Raw genomic sequence first — 17,260 nt, 5'->3', positions numbered from 1 at the left:
AACCATATATAAAATTTGAACAGCTACTCATTTTTTAATTAAGCAAGATACAATATGTACAGAAGTTTAAAAAAAAAAAGAAAAAAAGAAAAAAAAAGAAAGGTACTTATGTATTAATACAACCAGGCCAAAATTCACATAAATCGCCAAATTTGGTGACCCTTCTTACGGCAACCCTACGTGTTATACGTAGTTTTTCGTAAAGAAATTATTTTTCTTACTGGTTAGATTGAATGCCCTGAAATACTTTAACTATGGGTATTTGGGATCTGCCTGCGAGTGAAAAAAGATGCTGTTGAATTGTTGCAGGGATATGGAAATATGCCGAACGAATGTACTTGTAAAAATTCTCATAAAATGAAACTGTATTTTGGAAAGCAAATCTTCTGGAAATGTAACGTCGAAGAGTGAAATCAACATTTGGGTGTGAGACCCGGAAATTGGTTTGAAGGTAGCTGAATTTCATTTGTGACAGCGGTGCGCTTCATTTATTGTTGGTGTAAAAAGTTAACCTCAATTAAACTTTGTGCAAAAGAGATGGGAATTGCTGACAAAGCATTTTATGGCACCAAGCTCAAGCTGTTAATGGCGAAAACGGTTTTCAATCAATGCTAAAAGCAATAGCCAAAAGATTTCCCCGAAAAAATAATTCTGCAACTTATTCAAATTCGAAACCGGAAAGGTTTAATTGCTATTTTATATTTTAAAACAAAATAATATAAAAAAACTGTATTAAAAATTATCTGTAATTAATAAATGTGTATTTTCTTTCTATTCATACTTTTTTACTCAAACTTATAAATCGCGCCAACCTGGCTGCGAGATTACGTAAGTACCAAAAAAGCTCTTCCGAATCTACTTTAAAAGGTCCCTCTTTTGGAGAAAAAAAAATCCTCTATTCCATCCATATGTACAGATGTCCCGCTAAAAAATGATTAAATAGATATTTCCATTGAAATACGATAGCCAAAATTTTTTGCGATTACAATGCTTACTTTACTTCGTAGAAGGAAGTAATTAATGAAACTGGAGAGAGTTCAGTCTGCGAGAGAGAATGCAGTTTACTACTGATGTACTAACTGGTTTAATAACGTAACAGATAAAGGTGCTTCCTAATAACCTTACTGGTGAATAATACAATGAATTACTAGAGGGTTTAAATGGTTAGCATTTTCAAAAGCCTACAAAATTTGCCCAACTAATCTTTTCCCCGGTTCAAACATATTTTTTCCAACATCAGTCATGATGCATTTTAACTGTACTGCGTTGGTGTTTCCTCAACTTTTCTCAATATATTTTCATTTGTGGTTGTTCCACGTAGACTATTCATAGAAGCTAACTCTTCAATCAACTCAAACTCAGTGCCGACGTCTCGAATAAACACCAGCAACTGGGCAGTATCAGTAATATCTGTCGACTCATCAAGAACGAAACCCATTTGAATTTTTATGTCCTGTCTTTTGACTCTTTATGTGGCTTTCGATGTCCTCAAGTCTTTAAAAAGTTGTTCACACCTAAAGATTGACAGATAAAAACATATGCATTTTTTCAGGCAAAATTTCTTTGGCTGCCACAGGAAAGCATGATTTAATTAAATCAACATCAGTAAATGGGTTTTTTTCCTGGCTAATAAATGAGCTACATGTAAGATGACTTTAGATACTGCTTCATTATCATTTTTTATTTTTACGAATAAATTGTGTTATAAAGATGCATTCTTAACTTTCCAATTTTAATGATTGTTCATTTTCTATGAGGTCCGAATACCGGGTTGTGTGCTTAGTTTGGTAATGATGACATATACTGCAATCTATTTGTACAGTTATTATGTCATCACGTATTAAACACATAAAACTTAGTCATTTTAATTCCACGAAAAAATAATTGGCACTCCATTCTGCTTTAAAAGCATGATATTCAAGGTCTCTTAATTTGATTTTGAGAGTAACACAGTAACAGTGGGTAATGAATAAAATAAAAAGAACAAAATATCCCAGAGTACCTTGACAGGCAATACCACGTGCACCATTACAGTAAAATGTCAATATGCTCACATAACGAACAGTGCACGAACATTTGCCTGTTCAGAATGCTTTTAAAAACAATTAAAAATGACAGAAAACAACAGTTGTGTCACTTGTAGTCACTATTCACAACTTTTCAACTCAACTGTCGGTCATTATGAGGTCATGGGTAATGAATAAAATAAAAAGAATAAAATATTCCAGAGTACCTTAACAGGCAATACCACGTGCACCCCTACAGTAAACTGTCAATATGCTCACATAACGAACAATGCACAAACATTCGCCTGTTGGGAATGCTTTTAAAAACAATTAAAAATGACAGAAAACAACAGTAGTGTCACTTGCAGTTATTATTCACAACTTTTCAACTCAATTGTCGATCATCACGAGGTCAGCAAACCTCATGATATAAGCCCAGACCTCATGATATAAACAATATACCACAAAAGAAAACCATCTCTATATTTATCAATCTTATTAACTAAATATATATATATAGTTTTTTTTTTTTTTTTTTTTTTTTTCTGACACCAGTTGTTACATTATTTTCTTCCTTCACGTTCGTACGGGGTTCATGTGGATTTGGAGTGAATAACGACAACACTTGATGAAGTATTGAAACACACTTTATTTACCAATATTAATCAGGACAGCTCCAAAACACTTTTACAGTCGTCGAAGATCCACAATAAACACGCTGGAACAATCAGCGACACAGCCTTCACACTGTCAGGCAATAACGGTGGAGACAGCTTCACTGCAAAGCACCAGAGTACAGCTCCTGACTTTGTTCCGTCGTTCTCGGAACTCTCGAGACTCTCCACGCTACAACTCGCGATACACGAGCACAGCTCCCGACTCTTCGGTTCAGTCGTTCCCAGAACTCAACACACTCTCTTGACGATGCACTAACCGCGATACACAAAGAGACTCCTTTGGTACACTTGACGACCCACTTGGCACTCGCTGCCCGGCTGTCAACTCGATCAACTTCACACGGACTAACTCGAGACTTGCACTAACTCGTAACTAACTGACTATCAGCTCGCTAGGCGAGGCACACACTGACTGCAGACAAGCAGGGTTTATATAGCTTTTGGCTTGTGTTCGAGAACATTCTGGGCTAAGCTGGTAAGAATTCGTTCCAGAAGGTTCTCCATCCGTCCATGGTATATCGCCACTTTTGTCGGCAAATGGGCGATTTCTCACCAACTGTGGCAACCCTACATTCCTTCGTTATGTAGTGGCAACCCTAAAACTGCTTTGCGGGGAAGCCATCTTACCACATCTGTACACTTCATAACAATATATATCACAAATGCAAATACCAGTGAAACAGGAAGTCAAAACAAATGTTGGTACACTACAATACAATAAGAGTAAAAACCGAAATGGGGGAAGACCTTTACCTAACTAACACACTAAGGTAAATCATTGAAACCTGTGTTACATTACAACTGGATATAAATCTCTAGATCTAGAGTTCCATCTTCGATAAACTCTCTTCTGTTATCACCGATTTTAGATAATTATGTGTTAGCTTCAAATCCTGATTGAAATAGTAATAACACCTCAAAAAGACAAAAACTGTTTTATTCCTCAAAAACCACTAGAATCACAAATTTTTAACAGCAAAAGACACACAAAGTTCTGATTTGAAATATCAAGTCCTTATATGCAATAAAAAATATAAACACTTCAAAAAGGAAACATCATTCTTAATTTGAAAATTTTAAAGGGCAAAATTAATCCGTAAATAATATAAACACACAATGCTCTGAACGAGAGACGAGATTTCCAAAAACAAACATAAAATACCATGTGAAATGATTCTATAATAGTGAGTGTACCTACAAATTTTTCTTTTGCTAAAGTCTTGTATTTGGCAATAGGATTATTAAAAAATGTCCATGACAACAGGGCTTAGGATTTTTTTTCACAGACAAAGAAAAAATATTTTTATCGTCCAAGTGAGCCAGTCAATGCCCTGCAATTTGAAAGAGTTCTCATTCTTGAAATCTTCACCGAAGAGCTCTTTTGTTACGATGGTAGAGGAATTGCACTCCTATGACAGACTCAAAAATCTGGCTCTATGAAGCTTGGATGTCTCACATCACACTTCCATTTCGAGTCAATAGATGTCGCCAGAAGCTAGTTAAAATAAAAACAACAGCAAGCCATCAATCAATAACTGTACCACAGTCAGCACAGGGGTAGACCTTGATCATGATAAAGAACATGCACCTCCCCTACCTAGGAAACTAATGAACGATGCCACTCGTGCCAATATGTGTTCAACGAGCCTAATTAAATACACCCAGAGCAGAACAAGAGCCCACCAGTGTGAAGATCAAGCATGTCAACACAATAATTCCTGTATTGGAAAGTTATCCATATTGAAAAAGAAACCATAAAACCTTAAAAATTGAATAAAATAAAAATCATATCAGATACCTGCAATATGATGGCCAGATTTTGCTATAACTTTAAATGTATCGGCAACTTTGTCCATGCTATCTCCATGAGTTAATAAAACTGTTTCTTCTTTATCTAAGCCCCTAAATATACAGAATATAACAACAAATCAAATAGGAAAAAATGGTAAGATCTTATCAATAGTTCAAATTTAGGTTTGGATAGATTTCAGTTATAAACAAATTTTTTTTACTTAAATAATGCAGATGATGTATCAACTTGAACTGTAAACTGTCCATCTTCTCTAGAATCTTTCTTCTGAACTGTTCCCCCAAAGTGTTTATTAATCATCTGTAAATATATACAAATTAATAGTTCAATTTACTTCCAAACTTGAATTAACCGACCAATTATTTGTGTAATCAATGTAAGTCTACCTGTATTCAGGCACTGTTTATACCCTTCACAGAAATATATTTAAATTTTCAAAGTTTAGCAGTAATAAAACTTTCTTAAGAAAATTTTGTTATACATTTTTAAAAATTTAAACATACATATATATTTAGATTTTTTAAGTGATATATTTTAATAACACATTTAAATGTTTAAAGCAAAGCAATTATTTTATTTTGAGCTATATCTATTATTTATTAGATAATCATAAATAAACCATAGCTAACTTTTTGTAACTTGTAGTTAGCTATCGTAAATTGCCAGATTCTGTTCTTTAAAATTTATTGGTGATTGGCTCAATTTTTGGATCATCTTAATAATTATTTTTCATTTAAAAATAATATAAATACAGTCAAAAGTCGTTAATTCGGACACCCGTAATCCGGAATGATCTATAATCCGGACCTCAAAGCTAAAAACTTTCTGCGCATGCGCCGCGTTGGCAAATGCGCACAGGCGTTTTACGCGTGCGCGTAAGACCTTGACTACTGCGCATATGCGTGTGCGCAAGTGCAGAATACGTTTTTGCCTGCGCGTTTAATGTATAACGGCCGGTGTAAGCTAAAATTATCTAATTATATATTTCAGTTAATGTTAATAATTGCGTTGTTCCTTAAACTTCGAATTGGATCCCACTTATTATTTTTTGCAGACTGTAAGAGCAATTTTATAAAAGTAAACTTGAAACTTTCGATTATGTCAAATAGAATTTCCGATGCTGGAACTTCCAAAGGATCTATAAAACGAAAGTATGTTTCGATGTCCAACAAACAAAAAATGGAATTGCTGCAAAAAATGGATAAAGTCATGAAGAATGTGACAGAGAGAGTGAAAACGAAAAAATTTCGATTGACAAGTTATTCGGTATTCTCGGCACAGCAATTAACGGGACTTGAACAGCGGAACTTTGTAACTGAACAAGAAATTATGTCTGTTTATAGAATTAGAGAGAAAGTATTATCACATAAAACGAAGCAACTTAAACAACTTACATTGAAAGAAATGTTTAATAAAGTAAACAAATAAATATTAAGCTTTTTTTTTTTTTTTTTTTGTAAATTTTGATACCCTTTAGATCATAATTGCTCATTATTTTATAAATTACGGTTTCATATTTTTAATTTTAGAATTTCTGCATGCCATCTTACGAGATTTAAACTGATGATCTATAATCCGGAATCTCCGAAGTCCCGACGAGTCCACATTAACAACTTTTGACTGTATGTAATTTTATTCAGAGAATCTAATACCTGGTTATACTTTGTTGTGTTTTCATATGCAAACCTACATTAGAGGGTAAAATGCATTTATATACTTAATGACAAATTTGAACTATAAAAACAAACAAGAAAATCTGTAAACTAATTTCCATCCTTTCTTTGAATCAACTTTATTTGTCAAATTAGGACTTCTATTGGGCAGATTTGATCTAGTTTTCACAAAGGAAGTACTTTCGTTTCTTAGACAAGCTACACAAAAGGAGCTTCCCTTTCCCCCATTTAAAGTTATATTTGATAAATAAGATAAATATATTGTTGATGCCTATATTAAATATATGAATGTTAATTGTATTTATCAATATCCCTCATATTATTCCATTTTCAGAAAGATTACAAAATGGAATGGTAAATCAAAGATATTATTAGCAGTTATGAAATCCAGACTAAAGATTTTGATTAACAAGAATATGACATGCAATGCAAATTTCGTCATATAATGGTTAAAAAGAAAACAATATGGACTATTAAAAAATAGTCCAAAATATAAAGACAGTTATTAGAAAATGTTTCCCTAAAAATTCTGAAAGCACAAAGTAAGCTGCTTCAGTATTTATAATTGAAGATATAATTTGATCCTAATAAAAATCACTAAAAGCATTAAGGTGCTTTTTGCACTATTAACAATGTGCCTTGGGAGAAAGTACTACTGAATATTGGTCAATAAATCCCTCAACTGAAGCACTAGTATTTTCAAAAACAAATTTTTCAAAACTTCTCTAATAGAGCATCAATTATTTTGGACAATTATTATACAAGTTACAACACAACCTATTTACACAGAACATTTAATTCTGTGAACAAACTGAAGCAAGATATATCCCAAAGTGAGAGTATTTTATGGTGCAGAAATCTAATCTACATAATCCAAGCAAGATCAACAAATATATATATATATATATATATATATATATATATTTCTCAAGGCTAGTGAGTGTAAAAAACACTTAAGTCAATCAGTAATGTAACATTTTTCTACCGGAAATGTATCGAGCTTCAAGACTTGAATTAATCAGTAATACAAAATACAACATCTTATTAATGAATATCTAGTAACTATGCAACTAAACCCTGGAAAGAGGTCAAACACACAGAAAATTCTCAAAAGGGTAGTTATGAAAATTCACTATAAAGCAACTCCAAATTCACAAAATGGGATTCAATTTCGTAAACCTATGAATAGATTGCAGAAATTCGCGAATGTTTAATATTTACAGAGAAACCTTGAATGTGCCATTTTACGAAATCATTCACAAATTCCGATTCAGGAAGGCCCATTAAACCAGCATGACAGAATGTGCACCACTAAACTCACAGTCTGTCCATCAATAATTTTAGGACTAGTGGCACCAAAATGACCAAGCATAATCTGCTACAGGAGATACTAAATTCAATGCAGCAAATTCTTTTTCAGAATGACATTTCTGATTTTCTTACTCTGTAATTCAATTTTTATTATTTTATTTTTCTTAAGTGAGCATGAGGCCCCAGAAAATGCACATGGAACATAGCTGGAAATCTTTGCCTCCCCAACAAGAAACAACAAATGTACATATAATTTGAAAACTTCAAGATTTAATGTATTTTGACTTGAAGATATTTAGAACGTTTACTTTCTCAAAACGTTTAACAGTAGGTCACCAATGTAATATTAACTCAAATTTATCTTAAGGTATTGTTAGAATTTTCACCGAGATTTTATTTTCACTGTTTAAATAGAATTTGATATGAATTTTTACCTGCATTCCATAGCATATGCCTAATATTGGTAAACCACACGTAAATATTTGAGGATCATGAGAACAAGCATCAGCAGCATTCACAGAACTGGGTCCTCCAGATATAATGATGGCTCTAAAATAAAGCACATGATAAATGAAATAAACATTGACACTAACAGTTTTGACTTAAATATTTCCTTTTCTTCTTTCAATAAGCAGAAAATCTATCAAATGTAACTTAGCAAAGTAATCATCCAATTGATAATAAGTAATATAATATTCTTCCTCTCTATTTCAGGTACTGTTCCACATAATACTTCCATACATGAAACACATTACAAAAATCATACAAATGCATTTACCCTATTCTGGATTACATACACAATAAACATACCATACAACAGTTCACTGATCTTCAGATTAACATTTTTACCACAATTTTTTTTAAATGCCTCATAGTAATATATAATAATGAAGCAAAAATTCTAATAAACATATAAATCACAATATAATTCTGGTACGTACAGTAATAAATACATTTTAAACAACCACAGACTTTTCTGCAAAAACTCAGTACTTACTTAATACATTTACTAGTTTAGTTGCATGGGATTAAAAATAATTAGGTCTTTATTAAACATTCACCTATTTTACATTTCTCTAACAAAATAATTTCATTTAAAGAAAATAATCACCTATAGCCTTGAGCTAATAAAGTTTCAGCAGGAGTATTCAAAGGAAGAATTTCAGTTTCAACACACAATTCTCTCACTCTCCTATCAATAACCTGAAAATGCGAAGTCGAACTGAATTAAAATCATTTGTAAAACAGTATAATTCTTCTAAATTGCATAAGTTTATAATTTAAAATAATTGCAAATGACCAACATCTCCATTTTCTATTATGAATTTTAAGTAATAATTATTATCAGAAATTTTTATTTCTTTAACAATGCTGTAAAATAATATTAGAGAAATTTAACTTTATTTTGGATAGTACTTCACTACTTAAAATATACGACACAGATAATTTTTCGAGGATAGTAATATTTTTTTCCCATTTGATTTTCATGAACCACTTCCATGAGTTACTTGAATACAGTAGTTATTTGTCACAGAATAATCAGTGTCTTAATAAATATAATGAAGAATACATATATATGAGAGAAATAAAAAGAATGCCAGCATTTAGTCTCATAAAATAAAAACCATTTATAAATACTATGAAAAGATTGATCATACAAATTGTGTTTACTAAACTTCATTTTTTTTAAATAATCAATAGAACAAGTTAAATTTGATTATTATTTTGATGAGAAATTTAATATTAATGCCAGTTTGATACTGAAATATTTTTACTTTATATATAACACTCAACTTCTTAAGTACTAAGATTTAAAAAATAATTAGCTAAACTGGCAGTCTATTATAAAAAAAAAAAAAAAAAAACTATATACTGAATAAGGAAAGAACTTTCCTTATTAAATTTCCTCAAAAAATAAATTCAATGAGAGATTTCATGCATATTTACATATCTATTATTAAATAATGAAGAATCTGTATATATATATTTTTCTCACTATGGAAAAAAAAGAGATTACGTAAATATGCCAAATTTTGAACATAAAAAAAAAAAAAAAGTTAACATTTCAAAGGATTCTTTTTAAGGTCTTACCTGCTTTCGCTTACATTACATCTTATCAATTTGCTGTTGGACTCATGCTAGTCGACTACTCTTTTCTGTTATTATTCTATTCTCCCATACAATGGAAAATGATAAACGATATGTGCTCATTTATGCATCTGTTCTTATGATTTATTAAAGTGATTAATTAAAAATACCGAATTTTGCATGAATTTAATGACATTATGATTAACAAACTGGATGATTTAAAAGCAATATGTTGCTACTCAGTACAGCAGAAAATATTTCAGTTTTAAATTTATTCAGAAAACTCAGATTTAAAAGAAATAAGATTTCATTGCCCAAAATAAAATACTTTTTTTTTCCACAAATTGTGCTACTATTTAACAAAGCATCTACTATTTAATTCTTTGCTCAAATTTAATATGCTTCTTTTTAACAAACCAAGCGATAACCCAACAGAAAAGAAATAAATGCAGTTCATCTCTAATATTAGCAATTACTAACTGAACCCGAGAAATTACACTAGCTGGACTAGCTAAAATCATTATATACTTTTTAGTTTTCATAATGACTATTCCTAAGCAGCTAGTTATGCAAGCAGCTAGTAATATAGAGAAAAGCCACACTGCCAGCTTATTCTATTAGAAGTTACAAAAAATTGAAACATGAAACATTTTCACATTTAGTAATTTTTAAATAACTACGATAAAAAGTTTATATATATGCATGACTGCTTACATATGAGCTATAATATGTTGACCCGAAAGACATGAACCAGTAGAGAAAAATGCCAACGTAAAATTTAGGCAAAAAGCAACCATAAATTATGAAAGACTACTTGATGATCAGACAGTAAAATCTCAATGCAAGATAAAAGAAAGGTTCTCTTCCTCAATCCCAATCTCATTAAATATGAGTAAGCAAAAGTAATCAACCACACAGAATTTATAAGCAATGGAAAATGGAATGAAATAAAAACAAGAAAGATAAGTACACAGTGATATTTAAAAAAAAAAAAAAAAAAGACAAAGGGAGGAGAAAGAAAATTTATAAGGAAGCAAACCACACAAAATACAAGAACATAAACGAACAAAATAGACAATAATTAATAGAAAATTTATTGTAACTTTAAGCATATTTTATTTTTCACTGCAGCACAATAAACTAATGCTAATATGCTCATACAATAAAATTTACCAAGGAAGCACTTCAGAGAACCCGGTAAATGTAAACATTGCCAACTTTGGCGATTACAGTTCAAACCTGGTAACCCGTTGGATGTATCCTATTCGCTTGTTCGAAGTTTGCAACCATTCCTCTTGCGTTTATTTTGTTGAATTACCACCGTTGTTTTTCGCATTTGCAGATTTATATTATTCTTCTCTTGTTTACTATTATTTTTTCTGAATTTTTTAACAACGAATAGATAGAAATATTTTCATAGATAGATGCCGGTACAGCTCTAAGAACCATGAGGTTTCCAACGTCTAAAATAATTTGTTTTCGTAGACTGCAAAAATGTGCATGTGCATTTTAAATAATTAAGTAATGCTTTTATTTTTATTATTGGTTATTGTCATCTAAAATTATGAGAATAAATCAATTTTTATGGCGTAAAATTTTAATAAGATAATATATTGTTAATGCTTTTCTAACAATAACCTTTCAGAGGATGGCAGGTGTGATATAAATAGATGATTAAATTGAAATAAAAAAAATATTATTGAGTACCTAAGATGACAGAATAGTTTGATGCATCACCATGGTCATCAAAATTAGCAAATCACTGCTGGTGTAAGGAATATATTGTTTTCTGTGTTAACTGGAATTTAAGACAAATTTTTTTTGTATATCATGTTTAACCAGTAAATTTCAGTACATTAATACTAATTTATATTTTTTAAATGATTTTTTATTTCCGTTATAAATGCTTATATATTGTCTTATGCTTAATAATATATTTTTTTCTGTGCTAACTCGAATTTAATACAAATTTATTTTCGTATATCATGTTTAACCGGTTAGTTTTATATCTACATGCTTATTATCTGTAAATTTTTACTACTATATGCTTAATATATTGTTTTATCTGCTAACTTGAATTTACATGCGCTAAAAATCACGTTTACGGCTCGCCTCATCGTCAATGAACCACGAGCTTGGCGAGTAAAAATGCAATGCCGCCAACGGGTTCTCTGTGGATGAAAACCCTTTACCAACAACAAAGCAACTATCAAGTATTGAATTTTAGAACTCACAAAGTACTAACATCAGAAAATGCATTAACTAAAAATAGTTAAATGTTCATAAGTTTGCAATTTAACCCATTTGTTACAAAAAGTTTAATTTAGGCAAGTTGTTTTATGTGATTAAATACACAAGACAAAATGAAAATAACAGATTTGGAATTTCAGTTCTCACATTAACCATTGAAAATATTTTGAAATAAATTTATAAAATACTACTTTTACTCTAATGATACAAGCTTATGACAAAGTACATAGAGCTAAATATTAAATACATTGATCTACTATTCTCAAGTTATTTTACTGAAGCATTAAAATTTCTTTAAACAGAATTGAAACATGTTATCTCCAGTGGTCAGACTAGTTACATATATAATTTGTACATCTTAAATATCAAGATTTATTATAAACTAGTTGTTTCTAAAAACTCTGGAATTAAGTTTTTCAAAATAACAAGCCTATTTGATGCACCTACATTTGATAGACTTTTTATTACTTGGTTAAGACTGAAGTTGAAAAATTTAATATTTCAGAAAAATGATCATTTTTAATAGTTGTTACTTCAGAATTCTAGCATAAAAATAAATGTACTAACATATCATTAGTTCTACTGCACCTGTTAATATGACAAAAAATTAACTAACATAAAAGTATACAGATGCAAATTCATATGCTTTACCAAATACTATATTTATAAACAATAAAATTAATTTAAAAAATATATTACAAAATTGAGAAGAAAAAATTGAACAGTAAAAGCTAAAATATTTTAAATTTACCTTTCCATACTGAGCTCCAGCATCCAATATAACAACTTTTTCAGAATGGAAAACTCCATTAACACAATTTCCAGACTTTGAGTCCTGCATGGTGCAGTTCTCCCTACACAAATAATATACATATTATAAGTTGGCAAAAAGGTATAGCACACAATATCCCAAATTCAGAAGTAATATACATGAATAATTACTACCCTTAGCTGAATCTATGAATTACATTCCAGAGACAAAAGAATGGGGAAATAATATAACAAACATCAAAAAAAAATTTTTTTAATCTATTTTAGCAAATTAAATAGCAATTCACTTGCCATTTGAATTTTAATATATGTATATATAAACAATCAATCCTCTGCTAAAAATCATGCAATGGGGATCATTAGAAAAGAAAGAAAGAATGAAAAAAAAAAAAAAAACTGCAGATAAAATTACCACGCATAACAACAGAATTCTAAATGAAAATCCACACGAACTTTTTATTTATATTGAAACAACTAAATCATACGTATAATTTTGATTTAAATAGAAAAGATGAAGAAATAAAACTTATTACAACAATAAATAAGAAAAACCAATTGGCTGACATGATACTGCACTTAATATAAATCCCGGAATGCAATAAAATTTAAATTAATTTGCAAATATAGCCTTTAACTTGGCTTAATTTCGATACTTTATCATACATAATGCTTCATGACAACACATATCCATAAGAATTAAGAATTACTTCTTACAACATTAATGCGGTCTTGGATAAATTTAAATTAAAGTACGGGTTTTCACAGTAAAACTGAATACTGCATAAAAGAATATGTCAGATATAATAGGCAACTATATTTAATTAAGAAAACACGTAAAGTTTGAAGCATAAAGCAGAACACAGAACTCATCTACAGTACAAATGTAGTCAGAGTTAAGATGACGCTGACATTAATAGTGTTTTGCAAGTCATTGTAACACGCCTTCACATAGCAAAATGAAGAATTTTAAGTTAAATTTATGCACAGAATAAAATATTAATACCAAAACGTTATTTTCACACGCCTTAGCGGTAGGAAATTCTATCAGTGTATCATTTTCCGTTAGGACAGTCCAACTTTGGGGTTACAATCTAACCTGTTTTTTTTCTTCAGACTGTCTTTATTCTTCCAAAATTTCAAAAGTTTTGGCCTGCTGCTGCGACATGCCGGCCACATAAAATTTTTTTGCGGTTTTTTACCACAATGTTTCTTTAATTCAATTCGCTGCTTAAGACTACATGCAGCACAGCACGAAACGCACTTGTCCAACTCCGTACATATTGTTGCCAGCCAAGTCGGATTTCGCTGTGTGAAGTAGTAGAACTTAAACCGTAAAACTTCTTAAGTTATTATTTACAAAGGGACAGAAATTGATAATATTATTACTATTTTAAATTTTTTTACTCATATTACTTAAAAATCATTCTTAAAATTTAAAGTACTTTACAAAAAGAGAACTAATTAACTATAAACTGCAAATCGGACGATAAAATCTTTCTTGAATCAATTTTAGTTTGCACAGAATTTTAACCATTACAATACCAACAAAGAAATACCAGCCCCTTCTAATTACTAAATGTTTTAATAACGTTCAGTAACTACATAACTTGATAATGTAAAGCTAGAAACTTTGTATGAAGCCTAAAAATTTTATTTCCAGCTTAAATTCAGTAAATTAAAGATGGGAAATTGCCTCAAGACCAATGAATAAAATTTCCCATTAAAATAAGAAAAAATAAAGGATAAAAATTGCGAAATTTTATTATTGAGAATTGTGTCTTACCAGAAAGAAGTCACTTAAACGAGTGAGATAGTTCTTCAGAATGAAGTGATTAAATAATTCAAGTGAAGTACTGATATGATAACCGTATCAGCTCGTACGACGTTTAGATCTGTCAAGTTAATTAAATATTAAGATAAATCTCAATTCTTTTTGTTTTCTAAACTATTTGTATAGATCTTGTACTAAATAGTGAAACATCAATTTTTCCGCCTAATAATTATTTTTTCTCTGATTTAAGCCTTGCTTGTTGCGCAATAAATACAATCACAGATCATCATTCGTGTAAAAGGCATACGGTCTGTTGAGGCCTTTCGCAGTCTATATTTCTTAAGTTCCTAATGGCATAAAAATGAGGAAAAAAATCCGAACAAGCGGAAAGTCTTAAAGCACTGGGTGCGGAATCTCACAAGAGAAAGAAGCAATAAATACAATAAAAATATCCATTCTTTGTAATAAAGTAATCTATTCAAAAGTGATGATTATTACTTGTTTATTTATTTTGAAATTATTACTTGTTTAGCTAAATATATTAATATTTCCATATATGAAGTGAATATGATAAAAAGTTACAATTTAACGTCAAATTCTATTAGAAATTTAATTATTTACCGTTTTAAAGATAGTAAACGTATTTGAAATAACTAAAAAATCCTTGGTGTAATGCGTTCAACTATCTTTAATGTTATAAAATAATGGAAATTGCCTAAAGTTGTTGAAAATGAAGTCTAAGCTCCATACCAAACTAACACCAAGAAATCAGAGATTTATCTTATTAAAAATCAAACTTCAAAAACTAGTGCTTTAAAATTTGAAGCAGATTTGGTAGAATTGTTGCAATAAATGTTAACTTAGGGCCTATGGATACAGTGGGCTATTAACAAGGAGAAAAAGTTCCACTCGATGGGGGGTAAAAATATGCTTACATTGACAAAATCCACGATAAGCAAAAATTTATCTCATTGAAACAATGTTATATTTGCATCTCAGTAAAAATTTAATATATTTGGGTTCCATGTACAAATTATTGTGTGACGAAGCCTAAATGAAGAATTTAATCTAAAACAATGCCTTGCGTTAAACAAGGGAAGAAAGGCATAGTGGTTCGGGAACGTTTCGCTGCTTCTGGGATAGGAAATTTAATTTTTATAGAAAATAATACGGATCAGTATAAAAGTACAAATATTCTGAGTGAAACCCGAAAACATTTGCAGGAAAACTTGGAGTGCAAAATAAATTCAAGTTCTTTCAGAATAATGATCCTAAATAAACAGTCTTAAAATTTCATTTGTGATTATTAGACAACTGTCCTGAAGTAATCAAAACTTCTCCATATTCTCTCCTACCGGACGTGGATAGAGTGAGTTGAAGAAAAGAATAGGGAAATGTTACATTACTTTCAAAGCTCATTTAAAAGCAGGAATTACACAGCAGGAAAAAAAGCAGAAATTCTAAAAGCAGTCATTCTTACGAGGAAATATAACAAAGTAGAACATTTTTGCACGAAAAACATTTGCTGAAACCAAGCCAAAGCATATGTAAAGTATAATTTTAGTTTAAAAATATGTAACGAAATATTGAATGTTTATTATTTTCATGCTCATATTAAATATAAGCTGTTTGTTCAAATACTTATATGAGTTCATGTCCAGAACTTTCTTATTCATTTTTTAATCAAAAACCTTTCGAATAATTTGTTTCACAAGCAAATTTTAAAGTTTAAAACTTGTATACGTGAAAGAAGAATAAGCTTACTTCACTTTTTTATTTCAATGGCGGGGCCAAACCGTCCGCAGGCTTTGACCGCTACTAAGGCCAGAAGCAATGGTCACTTTATTATGGAGGCGATTAATAGGTTGGGGGACGGACAAATACAGCCATGCCTTCGCGGGATTCGAACCCGAGCCCCTTTGCTATCTCAGTCGGTTTTCCTAACCCCTGTACCTTCTGGGCGGCTAGGCTATTTCACTAATATTTAGTTATTGGTACTTACAAATAAAACTGAAAAACAAATGACCGAAAACAAATATAAACCACTGTACACGATTATCTATGATTCGCATGGCTTCAATTTTCTCTAAAAGTAGATAATTTTTATTTGATTGTGAGAGCCCCAAATTAAGAAAAGTTTGATTTTTTTTAATTAATGCATATCAGAATATTATATAATATAAATAATAACTATATAATAAGTAAAATGTATCAGCAGCTTTTTTTTTCCTTTCTTAGGATGTTTTGCTTAATTAACTACATTAGATACTTGAAAATATTTGCTTAGAGAAGGATAAAATAATAGACAGCTTTTTGAGATAAGCTATCCCGTTTTTGCATTAGATATGTGACAGGTCTTATGAAAATATACCTCTCGAAGGCATCGGCCCTTCGTCAGATAGTACTTACATGCTCTACCATAATTCAAAATGGCAGCTAATTGGTCCAATCTTAATTGCAAGTACATTAAAAACTTACGCAAGAAATGTTTTGAATATTTCAGCCGATCTCGTGTTATTATTCAGTTTGTATGAAACAGAATGCAGGAAAACATGTGCGCATCAAACTATGAGCACATAAAAATGTATAATTTTTTATATAAAATGCAGCTGAGTCCATAAAAAAATAAGTGAAACTTATTCCCGTAGTTTCATTTCATTAAAAATGACTAGACAATAACTTCTATGGGTAATTGCTTTCAGCAGATTTGCGTAAAATGTATCAGTAAAAAAAAGGCATATATATAATAATTTTAGAGTTTATCGCAAATATTTAAATATTTTTTTCTTAATTTTTAACTCAAATCCAAATAATTTAAATAAAAGTGTATTCTCATTTGAATCACAAAGATATAAATACAGAAAACATAGCTACATGATTTTTAAACCTACTACAGAATTTCT

At 30.3% G+C, this 17,260-nt stretch overlaps 1 protein-coding gene across 2 annotated transcripts in view; it reads right to left on the bottom strand.

Annotated features, from left to right (window-relative positions):
- Nucleotides 1-13,864, bottom strand: part of bur (GMP synthase burgundy) — a 52,091-nt gene extending 38,227 nt beyond the window's left edge. The window contains exons 1-6 of one of the 2 annotated variants that reach the window (XM_035364666.2): nucleotides 13,683-13,864; nucleotides 12,567-12,669; nucleotides 8,589-8,680; nucleotides 7,912-8,026; nucleotides 4,696-4,793; nucleotides 4,482-4,585 (exon numbers count right to left, since the gene is read on the bottom strand). In XM_035364666.2, the coding sequence (XP_035220557.1) occupies nucleotides 4,482-4,585; nucleotides 4,696-4,793; nucleotides 7,912-8,026; nucleotides 8,589-8,680; nucleotides 12,567-12,669; nucleotides 13,683-13,762 (592 nt within the window). In that variant the 5' untranslated portion in view covers nucleotides 13,763-13,864. Of the gene's footprint in view, nucleotides 1-4,481; nucleotides 4,586-4,695; nucleotides 4,794-7,911; nucleotides 8,027-8,588; nucleotides 8,681-12,566; nucleotides 12,670-13,589 lie in introns of both variants that reach the window. The other variant, XM_035364667.2, reaches the window with a different exon arrangement.
- Nucleotides 13,865-17,260: the final 3,396 nt, after the last annotated feature.

This window comes from Stegodyphus dumicola, chromosome 7 (genome assembly GCF_044657685.1).
Source record: "Stegodyphus dumicola isolate Sdum_Otavi_A_Nest chromosome 7, ASM4465768v1".
Lineage (NCBI taxonomy): Eukaryota > Metazoa > Arthropoda > Arachnida > Araneae > Eresidae > Stegodyphus > Stegodyphus dumicola.
This window is presented reverse-complemented; position numbering and strand designations above follow the sequence as displayed.